General features: G+C 42.6%; 1 protein-coding gene across 4 annotated transcripts in view; it reads left to right on the top strand.

Annotated features, from left to right (window-relative positions):
• Window positions 1-17,759, top strand: part of ppip5k1b (diphosphoinositol pentakisphosphate kinase 1b) — a 95,800-nt gene that overhangs the window by 41,909 nt on the left and 36,132 nt on the right. For all 4 annotated transcript variants that reach the window (XM_080737573.1, XM_080737572.1, XM_080737575.1 and 1 more), the window contains 10 exons: window positions 4,123-4,244; window positions 5,311-5,493; window positions 6,053-6,194; window positions 9,643-9,866; window positions 10,625-10,752; window positions 10,923-11,037; window positions 11,454-11,561; window positions 12,106-12,222; window positions 12,490-12,630; window positions 12,991-13,117. In XM_080737573.1, coding sequence (XP_080593699.1) covers window positions 4,123-4,244; window positions 5,311-5,493; window positions 6,053-6,194; window positions 9,643-9,866; window positions 10,625-10,752; window positions 10,923-11,037; window positions 11,454-11,561; window positions 12,106-12,222; window positions 12,490-12,630; window positions 12,991-13,117 — 1,407 coding nt within the window. The remainder of the gene's footprint in view (window positions 1-4,122; window positions 4,245-5,310; window positions 5,494-6,052; window positions 6,195-9,642; window positions 9,867-10,624; window positions 10,753-10,922; window positions 11,038-11,453; window positions 11,562-12,105; window positions 12,223-12,489; window positions 12,631-12,990; window positions 13,118-17,759) is intronic.

Below are 17,759 nucleotides of genomic sequence, written 5' to 3'. Positions count from 1 at the left end.
TCTTCATCTTCCACAGTGCCACATTGTAACACTCTGCCCTTCATACGGCGACATCATCAGTTTCATTTTGAAACTTGAAACCGCCTGATTAACCAACCCACCTGTTCAATAACTATACAATTGCACTTGCCTGTGAAACACAACACACACACACACACACACACACACACACACACACACACACACACACACACACACACACACACACACACACACACACACACACACACACCCACACACACACACACACAGAACTACTGCAAATAAGGTCTTTCTTTATCTGTTTCGTTATCTGTTTTTTAAAATGTTATACTGTTATACTGTAGTTTGAATAGACCCTCTTTTGCACGTGTGTGTGCTCATGTGACACTGACATGCACACAGATCTTGCGTATTTCAAACTCCCAACCATCCTGTGAAATTAAACCAGATTAGAAGGTTCAGAATGTTTTTCCATTCAGTGGTCCTGACCAAACGTCCTGATCATCTACCTGGATATAGGATGTTCTTCTCATTTAAAAAATACCATCGGCTACGGTCAGTTTGTTAATTTGTGATTTTCTATCACTGTACTCTGTCTGTATCTCATAAACTTCTAGAGCAATGCTTTATGCTTCATTTAGTGCATGACATGCAAACAAACAACAACAACTGGATGTGCATTTAATTCTCCTCCAACTTCCTCCTCCTTTGAAACAAAGGACAGGCTCTTTTCCTCCTCTGTTGTGAAGCTTCTTCTCTGCAGCAACGGTTTTGTTCTATTAACTCTGCTCTTCTCTTCTTACCTGTTGTTGTTCTTGTTGCTCTTTTTAAACTGCTATAGCCGCTAACCGGCGCTCCCTGGGCTGTGAATCTCCTATGGGTAAGAGAAGGACTTACTGGGTCAAACCAAGGAATCTTTCAAAGGAGGGACAGCAGGTCACTGTGCGGTACAGGAGAGTCCATGGGAGCTCTGAATACAGCTAGGATTGTGCTTAAGTGTTGAAATTGATCACAGCGTCCACTTTGAATCCCTTAGTTTTCCACGTGATCAGTCCAGCTAATGACACTTCTGTTAAACATTAATAGAGGCAACCGATAATTGTTTCATGTATTTTCCAAATGCATTGCTTGACAGTTATACTCTGGGGGTTTAAAAGAACAATATACAGTACTGTATGTAGGCTGGTTGGTTCCTTGGGGTTATTTAGATGTAGCGTCATTACTAGCCTGACCAAAGCTTCGTTTGATATAACATAAAGCTTGTAGAGACCCACTCCTTGGCTTAAAAATAATGAATCCCAGACAACTATCCCATACTGAAAGTACATATATGTCCTATGTTTCAGAATGTACCAAACAAATGGCTAGACATACTTATATATGCAATACATTTCATATATAATGAATATGGAAGAAAATATATTTGGTCGCTTGAAAATATATTTTCACCATGTATTTCTGCCAGTATTTGTAGATTTTGAAACATAAATATATGGAAAGTATTTACATATACGTAGTTATGGGAATAAATGACAGCAGAATCCACTAATAACTGCTGGCTGACCTGTGAATCCAGCAGGTCTTTGGGAATCCCTGTGTGTCTCTGATTTTGACTCCCTTGTGATGTAAGCTCAGACGCCTCACAGCGACATTCCTGGCCCTTCCTTGGGTTCCTTGGACATTCACACACCCCGACCTTCGTTTCCTTCCTCGTCAGTCTCCAATCAGCTTTCCATCGGCTAGCTAACCTTCTCGTGTAAATGTTATCTAACTTCATCGTCGTCTTGGGGCCCGCACTCTGTGCACAGGGGTCTCAATATCACGTTGCATCCATAACATACAAGGGTTAGAACCAGTTATCCTGTACTGTACATTATGTATTGCAATTGTGAACTCACAGATTTAGAACAGGGAATGACAAGCAAAAGATTAGAATGTGTTTTCATAAAGAGTAAACCCTTTTTAACCCTAACTCTCTCTCTTAACATTTTATTACACTTTTTGTAACCCATTTTTTTTCACCCAGTGTCAATTGTCTAATGTAATCCTGGCGCTACACTCCCTCTGCCAACCTGGGGAGAGCAACGGACTGACCTTCATGCTTCCTTCTATGCATGAGGAGTCCATGTCAGAGAGGTCCGCTGCAGTGCAGTAGCATCCCTGAAGCATTTTTGGCATCCAGTGCCTTGCTCTAGGGCACATTGGCATTTTGGAGTTGGTGGCCACTATATACTGTATCAGGCATTGACACTAAGGCTTGCCCACCTGCCCCCGGCAGGTAAATAAAACGTCAGGGCAGGTGAAGTTGGCTTTCAGGTTGCCCGACAGGGCAAGTGCTCATTTGAGAGGGGACACAAATGTCTATAAACATGAGATATCTGTCTAAACACCTGAACGTGGCCAGTGCGCTGTGTCTTCTGGTCTGTGGAATGTAAAATAAGAGCACTATTTAACTATAATGTGCTGTTTTTACTGTTGCTACATTTAAAAATAAAAAATAACAAGTGTGAACCCATAGACATATTCAATCATAGCTGAAGTATTTGGTATTTGGATTTGGAGGTATTGAGGTATGACATTTTATCGCACAGGCCCAGAAAGTAAAGAAATAAGTGTTAAATTGAGCGGTAATTAAAATCGTACCTATCATTTTATAAAGGACGATTTACTTTTCGGGCAAGTGGGCATTACCTTCGGGCAAGTAGAACATGACCTGTACTTGCCCGATGGGCAAGTGCCTCTGAGACCTTAGTGTCAACCCCTGCTGTATGTACTGTAGTATCTCAGCCACCCTGCTTGACCCAGTTACTGGTTGGTCGCTCAGCAATGTACAGTCTACAGTACTTGAGTGCTGTATGTCAAGGCCTATGACCAACACTTTAGATTTAGAAGTTAGTAGTACAAGGTTCAGAGCCATAAACAGTCCTGTGTGAACCAGGGACAGACACTTTGACGAGGGATTGAAGTACAATAGAGTACATTCTCTGATTGCTAACATTACTGTGTGTACACATGCAGACAATAAGGCCCCCTGCTCGAGGGAGCTACAGTATAGCGTGACTGTGTGAAACTGAGCTAACAGTGGCCATCACACTAATTTCATAGCTGTTCTTTTCCAGTGCATTCTCTTTGAGAAAATGTACTGTATGTTGTGTGGGCAAACAATACTTAAGGGGAGCACACACTGGACGCGGGCGGCTGCGCCACGTCGTGGTATCAACGCACGTGAAGTGCCACGGGGTAACCCTAACTGGATGCGGCGCGCTGCCACACAGCACGTCCATTTCCCCCGGTGGGGAGAACCATGGGAGAACATGCTTACCGTGTGGCAACGCTGGAAAAATAGAACAACGGCGTATCGGCGCGGCAGACCCGCGGCTGCGCGCGTATGACGCCGCCAGTGTGGGTTGGTTCATTGAAAATAATGGGGCTGTATGTTTTGACGCGCCGCCTCCGCGTCCGGTGTGTGTTCCCCTTTATACTGATCCTTGGCTGTGAATGGAGACGGCTTGTCTTGATGTCAAAGCATGATAATCCAATATTAAATAAAGCCATTTACAACCACAGTCTACCTACTGTACCTATAATATATAGTATAGTTATACAGTTTGATAGAGAGATGTACTGATGTTACTATTCATAGAAAAGTGACAGATGGTTATACAGTAGATATTGTAGATGGGACATAGTCATTCTGTACTGTACAATATTAACATAAATCCATGTGGTTTGTTGTTTAGGGCTGTCTAAACATAACTGACTGAATGCAGATTAACATTACAACACATTTCACACTCTCTGAGACTAGGGCTGCTGATGTCTTAAATGACTTGGGCTTTAACCTAATAACAAATGCATTACCTCACTTTCAATTCAGCCTGCTCATAAAGCTGACCAAAATAGAATTTAATATGTGTTAACAAGCCATTTTAAAAGACCAAGACAAACTCAATTTTAGAAGAAAACACGCTTGGAATTGAAAGTGACTTTTTGCCACCCCAAGAGCCAGCACGTCGACGACATCAGAATCTATGGTCCATATGGGTTCAGTCTTCCCCGACATCCTTTCTTCCCAGAGAGGAGATGATATACTGCTACATTGTGTCTAAGTGACGTTCCTGTGTCCCTCTGGTGTTGTAGGTGACTATGCAGGATTCCCAGGCTGTGGTCTACTACGCCTGCACAGCACCTACAGACATGATCTGAAGATCTATGCCTCAGACGAGGGCAGAGTGCAGATGACTGCTGCTGCTTTTGCCAAGGTAACACCGTGACACTGGGCATAAAAGGCATACAGGTAGACAGACAGATACAGAGATCTCCATATACTGTACTGTATGGGCACAAAAGGGACACAGACAAACGGGTACAACTGGTACTCTGACAAAGCCCCCTATGTCGGTGCGACGTAAGTGTGAGGGCCAAGTACACCTGTGTCACATGCAGTGGTGTAAAGTAACAAAGTACATTTACTTAAATACTGTACTTAAGTACAGTTTGGAGGTATCTGTACTTTACTTGAGTATTTCCAATTTCCAATACTTTTACTTCTACTCCATCTCAGATCCAAATATTGTACTTTTACTCCACTACATTTATTTGAAAACTTTAGTTACTAGTTACTTTGCAGATATACATTATAATATTATAAAACATACATAAACCACTTTTGCCTTATTTTATACCTAGGCTGTTTGAAAATAGCCGATCTACAAGCTTGCAACTGCGCATTGCGATGCGTTGTGAGCTTGTAGAGCTGCTATTTTCAAACATTTTGTACTTTTACTTTTGGTACTTTAAGTATATTTTGATGCCAACACTTTCATACTTTTACTCAAGTACATTTTGAATTCTTGACTTTTACTTGTAACAGAGTACATCTACAGTGCAGTATTGATACCTTTACTTAAGTACAAAATGTGTGTACTTTTTCCACCCCTGCTCACATGCGATCTATAAGCTCTTAACATGTCGCAAAACAACTGGTTGTCAGCTTGTAGATTGGCTATTTGCCAGACCCATGAAATGGGTAGGCCTACATAAGCAAATGTCGGTCTGTCCCTTTTCTATATAAAGGGTATATATGATGATGACATGATGATGACATGCCTACAAAAGGCATGATGTCATAAATGATGATGACAGACAGGGGGTCTGGCACAACCAGGTTGACCTGGTCTAGTTTTATTACTAGTTGCTCAAAATACGCTCAGTCGAAAGTGGTTGAAAATTGGGAAACATCGGCTGCATAATTGCTATAAAGATGTTGTCAAAAATACATACCATAACTCTATAAAGAAGTAATCTTGACTATGTGTTTCTCCTCAGGGCCTGCTGGCTCTGGAAGGTGAGCTGACTCCCATCCTGGTTCAGATGGTAAAGAGTGCCAACATGAATGGCCTTCTAGACGGCGACAGTGACTCTCTGACCGACTGTCAGCAGAAAGTCAAAACCAGACTGCATGATATCATGCAGAAACCCCAGGACTTCACCCAGGAGGACTACCAGAAGGTACTGTACACAGTAGGTCCAATATAGTGCTTCTGACTGGAGGGTGTCTAGATCAGGGGTCTTCAACAGGGGGTCCGGGACCCCTAGGGTTACTACAGGGGGTCAGGTCCTCCAAATCTTTGTGTGATAGAAACTTTTTTCCTCCTTTTTTATATTAATTACTTGAACCCTAGCGTCCATATTCTGAGAACTTTAGCCAAAAATAGCCGATCTACGAGGCGTTGTGAGCTTGTAGATCGTCTATTTTTGGCTAAGAGGTTTGGTGTAGAGGGGAAAAGAGCAGACTACAGAGTGAAAGGTCAAGTTTATTAAGTATTGACGGTTCAAATGGTTAAATATATGAAAACACAACATTTACATGAATCCAAAGCAACACTGATGATTGTGCTGTCAAAAGATTAAACTATATGGAATCTATGACGAGGTTGTGGGGGTCCCTGCTTCATCTCGCTCTCCACTAAGGGGTCCTTGGCCTGAAAACGTTGAAGACCCCTGGTGTACATTCATCATGCAGTGTATAGGCCGTGATGTAATGGTGATCGTGTCCCTGTGGTTTCAGTTGGCGCCGTCCAACAGCCCATCTCTGGTCAACTCCATGAATCTCATTGAGAACCCAGTAAAGACCTGTGACAAGGTCTACACCCTGATCCAGTCTCTCACCTCTCAGATACGCAAGAGACTGGAAGACCCCAAGTCTGCAGGTAGGATATATTGCACAGTTTATGACCCAGCAGTGCGCATAGCGTCCATTCTGATTTTGTTGAAAAATTAGTTGACAATCTTCAAATGCTTAAAACTGAAATTGTAATGTAAAATATGACAATAATGTATAAAACTAGAGGTTCGCGGGCCTACGGCCCGCTCACATCTAGAGTCCACGCCCGCTTCTTTACTAAAAAAAAGTTAAAAAAAAAATAGTTCGGCCACAATAGTTCCCCCCCCCCAAAATGTTTTATTTATTTATTATTATTTTTTTATTATTTTTTTTTATTCATTATTGAGGGTTTGATTTGCAGAATTAAATAACAGCCACTGAGTGCAAGTTACTGTACCTGGTTGATGTTCGAAAGTACATGTTTTTAGGTAATTTTACACACATCTTGTTGTTCATAGCTTATGTCGGTGTCAGTGGATTGATGATGGGAATACTTCTAGTCTAGTAACACATTCGAATACAGGCATGTTCCTTGTAGTTGGAGTACTTTTACTTAAGTAAAAACATTTGAGTACTTTTTGCAACTGATGTTGCCGTTGGTGTTCTAGACACACACACACACAGGAGGGAGGGAGAGAGAGAGGGGAGAGAGGGGGAGGGGGACACACGCGCATGCGCGTTTGCAAGAGAGAGAATAGGGAGAGAGAGAGACGATGTAGAGAGAGAGGGGAGAGAGAGGGACGAAGACGACGCAGCGAATTGCATTACTGTTGTGCTTTTACTCGAGTACATTTTACTCGAGTACATTTTAGTGATCAGATACGGCCGTAGGGTGGACATTTGAGTACTTTTTGCAACTGATGTTGCCGTTGGTGTTATAGACACACACACACAGGAGGGAGGGGGAGAGAGGGGGAGGGAGAGAGAGACACGATGTAGAGAGAGAGGGGAGAGAGAGGGAGGGGGAGAGAGAGGGACGAAGACGACGCAGCGAATTGCATTACTTTTGTGCTTTTACTCGAGTACATTTTAGTGAGCAGATACGGCCGTAGGGTGGTAGCGAATAGCATTACTTTTGTGCTTTTACTCGAGTACATTTTAGATTGCAGCTACGGCCGTAGGGTGGTAGCGAATAGCATTACTTTTGTGCTTTTACTCGAGTACATTTTAGATTGCAGCTACGGCCGTAGGGTGGTAGCGAATAGCATTACTTTTTTGCTTTTTACTCAAGTAGAGCAGATAGGGGGACATGCATGGACACAGAGTCAGCACCAGCGTGTGTGCTTTTTTTTACAGAAAGTAATTGCCAGTACCTTTTTGTGCTGTAGTTGGGTTTTTGGTCGTCATTGTCACTGGAGAAAAAAGTAGGTGTTGATGCTCTTGCTGTTGTGGGACTGTGCTCTAACGTTCCAACGTTCCGTGTGTCCTGTGGAAGTGTTGCGGGTTCCTAGCCAGTGGCGTCAGTTCAGAAAAAGCTAAGGTATGGCAACATGGTTGACATACCTTACCAACAGGCATGATACATTTTTTTTTAAGAAGAAGTAGCTCCAGTCATGTTGCCATACCTTACCAGCAGGCATGATACATTTATTATTTATATTTCGAACTAACTTTTATCTTCCCCCCTGGACCCAGAGACATTCATGGATTTATACTTTTATCTTCCCCCCTGGACCCCCTGGAGCCAGGGTATGGTATATAGCTGCATACCCCTGCCATACCCAAGTACATTTATTATTTATATTTAGAACTAACTTGTATCTTCCCCCCTGGACCCAGAGACATTCATGGATGTATATTTCGAACTAACTTTTATCTTCCCCCCTGGACCCAGGGTATGGTATATAGCTGCATACCCCTGCCATACCCAAGTGACGCCCCTGATCCTAGCGATTAGCGAATCGGCATAGAGGTGGGCGGTATTTTTCCGTACGTTCTCCCTACCGTTGAGTTGGAGTGGAGGCAGAGTGGGCGTGACTGAGCTTGGAAGTGGGATGCGGCTTTTGCTAAATTGTATAATAAAGATCTTAAGTGATCCTGTAATCATGCAGTAATATTGCATGTCAAATTTTGTTGAGTTTGTAATAATAAAATATATACTTTTCAGAAACATGTTTACCTCAGGGCGACAAGCGCCATGTCTTGGCCGTCTGGCCAGTGATGTATATCGGACCAGTTCCCCGTATATGGATATGAAGTTCTGTTAGTTATGGGCTTAATATTGATGACATCAGGGATCTCCATATATGGGCATAGAGTGGTTCCCATGACATCACAACATATAATCCCTTTTATGCCCATACATGGAGATCCTTGACTTTAGAGCTACACCACTGTGATGTGACCTGTTTATGCCCATATATGGAGATCCCTGCTCTGAGTACCTGACATCACTGTGATGTCACCTGTAATGTCACAGTGATGTGTCAGGGGAACCACAGTATCAGGTGTTATCCCTGCTCTGAGTATCTGACATCACTGTGATGTCACAGTGATGTGTCAGGGGACCACAGTGTCAGGCGTTACACATATACATACGGACAAGCTGTGCCGGTTCTGACTGTAAACTGCGATCGACGGTCGCAACAAAGTGCTTCATATACAGTACATAAAAATAAAAATAAACGCACCAGTGCGAAGTGAGTGGTGAAAACACGACACACGGCATATCTCCTTGTATGGGCCGTTCAGTTACTTTATGTGTATGAGCACGGAGATCTGTACTACATTTGGTTCTCCATAAATGGAGATCCATTCCGTACTAATACACACAAAGTGAAATGTAGGAGCGGTTACTTTGCATTGCTCAAAAACATAATGTAAAGGCAATTCAATGATGGAACACAATAAAAACAAAGGAACAATACAAAAACGAGTCACACTTGCAAATGAATTACCCTTTGAATTTTACCTTTTCAAGTCAGTGGGCAAAATTAATTCACTAATAAATTAATGGCCATATATAGAGATCTCTTAGTCAGTCCTTGTCCCTTTATGCCCATATATGGAGATTCCCTGATGTCATCAATATTAAGCCCATATCTTGTAATGCCCATATACTGTATGAACAAAGTCGGACAAGTACTAGTGAAAGCAGAAACTAGCTGTCCATTCCTTCCAACTAAAAGCCATTATGTAGGGTGGGTCGAGTACATTTTGTTCTCTCTAGTTGTAATCCAAACAGAAATTTGGAAGGTTATTTATTATCTCTTGGCAGTGATGAGAGGCCAGAAAAAAAAAGGGAGGAAAAAAACATTTGGTCCTGGCTTGATATGAGAACATTCACAAATACCATCTCTACAGTAGCAAGGTCCATGAGGATATCAGCTGTTATGTTTGCCAGGCATTAATATCAGCAGTGCCTCTGTGACACAAGGTGAAGGCAATCCTGTCTGAGCCACACAGAGTCATTACTCTTTATGGTTTCAGCATGTGAATGTGAGTATGTGTGTGTGTTTTGTGCTGTGTTAAATGGTTGTTTGTATTTAACACAGACCTGCAGTTGTACCACAGTGAGTCTCTGGAGTTGATGTTACAACGCTGGTCAAAGTTAGAAAGAGACTTCCGCATGAAGAGTGGCCGCTATGACATCAGTAAGATCCCTGATATCTACGATTGTGTGAAATATGACACACAACATAACGCCTCGCTGGGTCTGGACGACACTCTGGAGCTGTTTACACTGTCCCGTGCACTGGCTGACATAGTCATACCACAGGTTAATATACTGTATGCACTCACTCACTCACTCATTCTCTCCTCTCTCTCTCTCTCTCTCTCTCTCTCTCTCTCTCTCTCTCTCTCTCTCTCTCTCTCTCTCTCTCAGGCCTTCTGTATCCTAGTTTTGCTGATATATGTAAACATTTTTTTTTTTTCTAAATTTAGCTGGTGCGGCTTATATTCAGTTGTGGCTTATAGTTCAGCAATTACGGTAATTATTCCATAAATGTAAAAATGTCTTATTAGAGAACAATAAATCACCAAATACCTTTATTTGCCCTGGGTATGGGAAGTAGAAGACAGAGAGATGTATTTGTGTTCACTATCAAAGTTGGAGCACAACAGGATGTTGGAAGTGGATTCCATTGTTTATTGGCTAATTCACTAGTTCTCAAAGTGGGTCCGGGGACCCCCAGGTTGTCCTTGAGGGGTTCCAGCCAGGGGGGTCCCCAGCAAAATGAGGATCAGTTCTTAAAAGCCCCATTTTAGTTTAAATGGTGACCATGTAGATCAGCTATTTTCGAAAAATGTTGGCAGATGTTGACAAACGTTCTCGTATGGGGGTCCCTGGCACAAAATAGTTTAAAACGGGGCCAATTACTGTACATACCAATTTGGGAATCTTGACATGAAAATGTTTGCGAACCACTGGGCTAAGCTATCTGTGAACAACGCACTTTCTTTCCATCAGTGAAGCTTGTCAGGCAGCCAACCGAGAATGCAGTGTTGTTTTCAGCCCTGCTCTCTGTCCCCTAGGAGTATGGGATCACTAAAGCAGAGAAGCTGGACATCGCCCAGGCTTACTGTGTTCCTCTGATGAAGAAGATCCAACTGGATCTGCAGAGGACACATGAAGATGAGGCTGTCAACAAACTGCACCCACTGTGAGTCTGAGCGCACTCACACACACACACACACACACACACACACACACACACACACACACACACACACACACACACACACACACACACACACACACAGAGTAACATGTCTGGTCAGACCTCCTCACCTTCCAGGGTTGAGAAACAGTCCTGTATGTGTTGTTTTTCAGTTACTCTCGTGGTGTGATGTCTCCTGGTCGCCATGTCAGGACCCGCCTGTACTTCACCAGCGAGAGTCACGTCCATTCTCTGCTTAGCGTCTTCAGATACGGAGGACTGTTAAACGTACGTAACATCATTTTTTATCCTTTTTTCCACGACTCATGATCTGACATTGCGCGAGCTCTCGGCTATTCCGCTTAACAAGCTAACGGACAACAAACAGGGTTATGATTGACTAAATACCGGTACACATTTCCTAACATTTTTGAAGAGTTTATATTGAAGGGAATAAATGCACACAATCAGTCCGATAACTTAAGGTATGGAACACAACAGTATATGTTACAAGTAGAATTTAAGTTGTGAATGCAGATCACTGAACTCACGACTTCCTTGTAATATTATATTTCAGACTGTGTGCATTTACAGAAATGGTTCGGATATGAAATTATGGTTGCATCTCTTAATTGATATCTTAATTGATATGTTTCATGTTTTTGTGTTTGTTGTTGCTTACTGTGTGTCTGTGTACGTATCAGGAGGAGAAGGACCAGCAATGGCAACAGGCTATGGACTACCTTAGTGCTGTGCCTGAACTCAACTACATGACTCAGGTAGTCATCATGCTGTATGAAGACAACAACCAGGTAAATTGTCCAGACTGACCCCTAGATGAATATACTAACAGTTAACAAAACATACTAACCAACAGACCATCCAGTGGATTAAGCTGTAGACTATAGATCAGATTAGATTGACCAGTAGATTACTTGTAGACTAGCCGACCGGTAGATTAACCACTGGACTGACCAATAGGTTAATGGTTTTCAAACGATTTTGACTCGGGGCACCCCTGTAAATAACCTTTTCATCAAAATAACTCATCAAGTAAAGTGTAAATCAGGTCTGTTTCACTACGGTTTTCAAAAATCCCAGTCACCTACATACATGATGATTCACCAGGATCCTGGATGGCTTGATTCTAGGCTTAAAATAATTGATATAATATTTGTGTAAATCTATGGGAAAAATCAATGGATGTGTTGTGTGTGTGTGTGTGTGTGTGTGTGTGTGTGTGTGTGTGTGTGTGTGTGTGTGTGTGTGTGTGTGTGTGTGTGTGTGTGTGTGTGTGTGTGTGTGTGTGTGTGTGTGTGTGTGTGTGTGTGTGTGTGTGTGTGTGTGTGTTCTCAGGACCCCTCCTCAGAGGAACGTTTCCATGTTGAGCTTCATTTCAGTCCAGGGGTCAAAGTTTGCGAGGATGAGGAGAACGCTCCACTAGGCTTTGGCTTCAGGCCTGCCTCCTCTGAGGTGTGTATGTGTGTGGGTGCAGGTTGAGGGTTAAGTGTCTCGCTCAAGGAGACTGGTGCCACTTGCCAGATACATTAGTCCCTTAAGTCTGGAAATAATTCTCAGGACTTTCTTGGGTCACAAGACCAAAGGCTCTCCATTCACCAAGCCATATTCTGCCACCATAATGTGTTAACATTTATCATTTGGTACTAAAATTAATTCTGCACTTCACTTCCTTATTTTCATTTTGGCATAACGTTCACCTTGTGTCCTCTGGCCAATCAGAACGATGCCAAGCAGACCAATCAGGGCAGTTGTGAGGATCTGTCCCAAGACCAGCCGGACCAGGCACTTCCTCTGTCTGAGCCAATCAGCATCCAGAAGAAATCTCCCATGATCCGCAACCGAAAGACTGGTTCCATGGAGGTACTGGACCCATGGGAACAGACTCAACTGGTTCATGTGCTTCAGAACTGGATAGCAGGGTAGTGAAAGGGCTCCTGGGTGGGGGACACGGTGGCGCAGTCGGTAGCGCTGTCGCCTCACAGCTAGAAGGTCCTGGGTTTGATTTGGTGGCCCCCATGTAGTAACTCAGTGGACCCTTTAGGGGTCCAGGACCCCCTGTTGAAGACCCTTGCCATAACCCTAACCTTAACCCTAACACAGAACATGCCATGCGTGCTGTATGTATTGAGATTCCCAGTCAGTGCTTCCTATTGTGATTTTCCGAGAATGTTCTCTGTCTCTCCACCCTGACACCCCTACTCTCTCCCTGGCCTCCCTCAGGTCCTCTCTGAGACGTCTCCCACTCACTCCTCCAAGGGCTCCTCAAGCTCCTCCACCTCCTCCTACAGACTCTTCACTAGTTCCTGTTCCAGACAGTCGCCTGAGATCAAACCTGCCAGTGGCCTAGGTGTGTGTGTCCGTCCACTACACCAGTGTTTCTCAAACTTTCAAATATCAAGATCTCCAGTGTAAAAATGTGTTCGTGTGTACACTGTCAGAATTACAGACTTGTATGGGTCAATTTAGACCCCCCCCTAAAGGAACCCACAGAGTCCCTGGAATCCACTTTGAGAACCACTGCACTACACACATTTATCTATCAGCCATCATCAATGAGGTTCCACTTCTCTCCTTCCCGATCGTCTCTCTTTTTCTCATCTCATCCTCTGTCTTTCTCGCACATGCCTTCCTTGTCGTACCCTACCGTATTCCCTCTCTCTTTCATGTTCCATCTAGGCATGTAACGTACTGTATTACGGTATTATCGTGGTATGAACAGCCACCGTATTCGCAGGTGATGCACAACTACACTCGCATGAGAGACAGAGTGGTGATAAAATAAAACATTTCACTTCACATCCACATTAAAGGACAACTCCACACTAAATAACATAGAGGCAAATTCTCCTACTTATATTGATCCCAAATGACTGTCCATGGGGTCTGTTAGGCAGAAATGCTCCTGTCGTCCAGTTTCCCCAGCAGACCCCAGCAGCCCTCACAGCATATTTACGCTATTTGTTACGGTCAAAAGTTAATATTTTTTAACTAGTTACTAGTTGTCATTACAAACACATCATGCCTTGGTTGTCCCTGTCCTCTTTTCCAGGACTTGGCAAAACTTGAGCCTAACACTGTTTAGCAGACTGTGGTGGCTCGTGTGGGACAACGAAGGCATGGATGCGAGTGTAATGACAACTAATAACAGATAGATGGATCGACCACAACAAATAGCGTAAAAGCGATAGGTTTATGGCCTCCACTCTCTGCAATGAGGTCTGCTGGGGAAACTAGATGACAGGGGCATTTCTGCCTAATAGACCCCGGACAGTCACTTGGGATCAATATAAGTAGGAAAATTAGCCTAGATGTTATTTGGTGCAGAGTTGTCTGTAAGATCAGATAATCCAATTTACTCAAGTACTACTTCCACCACTAGTCTCTGTATCTGTATCTCTATCCCTCCCACTTTGAGTCCCTCTGTACAGTATGTCTCTCTGTCCCCCCCCCCCCTCTTCTGTCTCTCTGATGCTTGTATATCTACCATGATTGTGTTCAGAGAGGTGAATCTGTATACACTCAGACCTGACAGACAGGAAGTGAGATGTAAGGTAACTTCAGTGTTGCAATGATTTAGTGGATGATAACATGGAGATATACAGTGTATATATATATATTAGGGATGCGAAGATATACCGGTACGGATCGTAATCGCGATACAAACGTGCGCGATACGAGTGAATCGGTTCATTCAGGGTGGATCGGTACAATTGACGGCTGGAATCGTGATGTATCGTATCGTGAGTGTTTGGATCGGTACATTCCACGGTTGGATCGGTTTTTGCATAATAGTATTTCATTCTATACTGTGTTTCCGAGGCGCATTGAATGCCCCATCAGCCCTCCCCCCAAAAAGCACTTGTAGCGACTCTACAGACAGCGTCTTTTACAGCAGCACTGGCTGCTCAGCGGAGCGCAGTGAACACCCGACCCGACGGAATGCAGAGACAGACAGACAGCACTCGTGAGCCCACTGGTTAAACATGCAAGATTAGTACCACGTTTAGCTTTATAACATCCCTGTCCAATGTTCGCTGATGTGATCCGTTGTTGTGTCACTGGACTGGAGCACGCTGCGTGATATTATGATCCACATTCCACACCCGTTTGTTCTTCTTGTCGAGTCTGCGACGGAATTGATTTAAACAAAGCAGAAGCTTCCACGCTTTAACTACACACACGTATGAACTACAACAACGATACTGGGCGTGCAGCTAGCGATTAAAACAAAGTATTTGACACTGTTTCACAACTTGTTACTGTAGCAGGCAGAACACTCTTCTGCTGCTGCTGTTCCCTCTGCAAAGAGAGGCTGGAGCCTGATTTATACTTGGCAGCTCGACGGTGTCGCGCACGCACCTAAATAGCAGACCTACAAGCTCACAACGCGTCGCGTTGTGACTCAAATATCTACGTTTTGAAACATTTTGGCTAGAAATGGCAAAATCCTAGATTATATTCATACAATATAATAATAATACAGGTCAAGGATCCTTAACTGAGAAGAGAGAGATCAAGCAGGGACCCCCACTGTAGGCTATTTTAGACTACTGTAGGCTATTATATAAAACTGTTGCAGATTAAAACTTGTCAGAGACTTGTTTGACAGCACTATTTCATCAGTGACATTAATACATTACTATGTTGTGTTTATTTGTTCACACATTATCTTTTCTATTAATATGATGGATTTTTGTTATTCATTATAATCCATGAATTATTATCTCTTAAACCCTCAATAAGTGTTAATGTATTGGCTAATGTTCCCCCATAGGGTTGCTACTTGCTAGGGTTCAATTGGTTACTGTAAAAACAAACTATTATTTTTTTGCCGCCTCACATAACTCTGAGGACCCTAGGGGTCCCTGACCACCTGTTGAGGATGTAATGATATATAATAATGATATAATGATATAGTATTAATCAAACAATTCTACCAGCCAGCAAGGAGTGTTCTCCCAGATTTCAATAAGTTGGATTGTTAGACAGAGCCTAGTACTACAGTGAAACAATAAATTGTTTGGAAATTAAATGTAATGCATTTTTAGTAATTTTTTGGGGGGGAAATTTACATGGGCTTTAATATAAATCCTTTGCATTGTGTTGAATCGCACCGAATCGTGAATCGTATCGCATCGTAAGCACCAGGGGTGTATCGCAAAATATCGTGAATCATATCGCATCGTATCGGGGTCAGGGGTGTATCGTGATGTATCGTATCGGCAAGATTTCAATGTATCGCAATTATATCGTATCGCTGGGAGTGTATCGTGATGCGTATCGTATCGCCTCAGTGGTCGAGATTCACATCCCTAATATATATACATTCATGTATAGTGCTGTACACATTTATTGCTCTCCATGTTACAAAATCTTCTACATTGACCACCACAAAGACCTGTTCCAAGTCACTTGGTTCCCAGAAATGAACAGGATTGAGGACAGCATTAATCAAATATAATACAAGTGTTTTGCATTACACTGAAATGCACACTATCAGAGCTGTTTAATAGTAATGTTTTATCTACAGGTATGTTCCCAGTACGAGACAAATATATTGGATATTCATCTTTGATTATTGAGCTGCTTGACTTAAAAAAGTCGCAGAAACATTGTAGAAATGAACATTATAATGTATAATGGATGGATAGAAGGGCAGCTGAGTTGTTGGATAAAGTCAATACAGCAATATGCAGAATATATGCAGTCAGACCCCTGTGTTACAGTATGTGCACACACTGTGCCCCCTCCAACAGTCTAAATGGAGAATAGTGAAGTGGACAATAACACAGTTAATCTTAAAACTGATTTATACTCGGTTGCGCACCAATACCCCAAAAATAGCAGATATTTTTTGGTTCGCAAGAGGATGTATAACTAAGTATAACTCCAGACTGGGAACAATCCTCCCTGACTGGAATAACTCTGTGGAAAGAATGTCTGAACTCCAGTCTGTGTTTAAGCTGCCACTATATTTGGCTGCACTAACACTGCTAGACTAACGCAGTACCACTTTGATTACTGTGTGGTCAAATTCAGTATGGTATTCCAATATCTATCAACATAAAATATTACTTTTTGTTTTAGTATTTTATATTGACATTATGCAATAGATGCAATAATTGTACATTTTCCCTAGTAATATGTAAATAGTTCTATCCATTTAGCCAAAGTACAGTAAGGTTTAGAACAGAGCCCTCAAACTTTGGGAGAAGATCTTCTCTCGCTGTGCTACCAACACACTGCAGTCCAACCTCAAAATACATTTATTTATTGTCCTGCTATAATAATATTATAGTAGGACAATAAATTATATACAATAATCATATTATGACAATATTACACTCAATAACTCAGAATAAGTGGGTGAAATGTGGTCATTTGCAACTTTTCTTTACAAGGCTACATGACATCAGTCACATTACACAGGGGTCATTTTGACCTACTTGTGTCGCCACTGTCCCACAGCACACTGGGCGGCCTGTGATTAAGTCCATATATGAATGTGTTCAGTCCCTCAATCATAAGGACTCTGTGTTCACACAGCTTCGAAGGCTGTGAAGTGTGGCTGGTGTCCTCTTAGAGGTGATAAAGGACAGGGAGTGTGATGTCCTCGTAAAGAGGTTGAGACTGAGTCACCCACATTCACATGTTCACAGCTGTTACACCAGATACTTGACCTCTTTCAGCCTGGCTTCCCTATTTTGGGCATGTCATTGGGTGAAAATGTTCCAAACTCATTCAACACAGCTCAAATAGCTGATCCCCAATCTCACAACACACATAGCTGAAAATCTATTGACAACATATCACCCTGGACCCCCAATATGTGTTACAAAGCTGTCTATAAACCATTGAGGGCCCTTGGAACCTTTGCATTTGGTGTTCAGTTGACTGGCTCTGTCAGGGAAACAAGCAATACAGATCATGTATCATATCAATACAGATTTATGTCTTTAAACAAGGGTTAATTAAGTCAAGTTAATAGT

The sequence above is a fragment of the Nannobrachium achirus genome (genome assembly GCF_963921795.1).
Source record: "Nannobrachium achirus genome assembly, chromosome: 11".
Lineage (NCBI taxonomy): Eukaryota > Metazoa > Chordata > Actinopteri > Myctophiformes > Myctophidae > Nannobrachium > Nannobrachium achirus.
The sequence above is the reverse complement of the archived record's forward strand: the minus strand, read 5'-3'. Positions and strand labels throughout refer to the sequence as shown.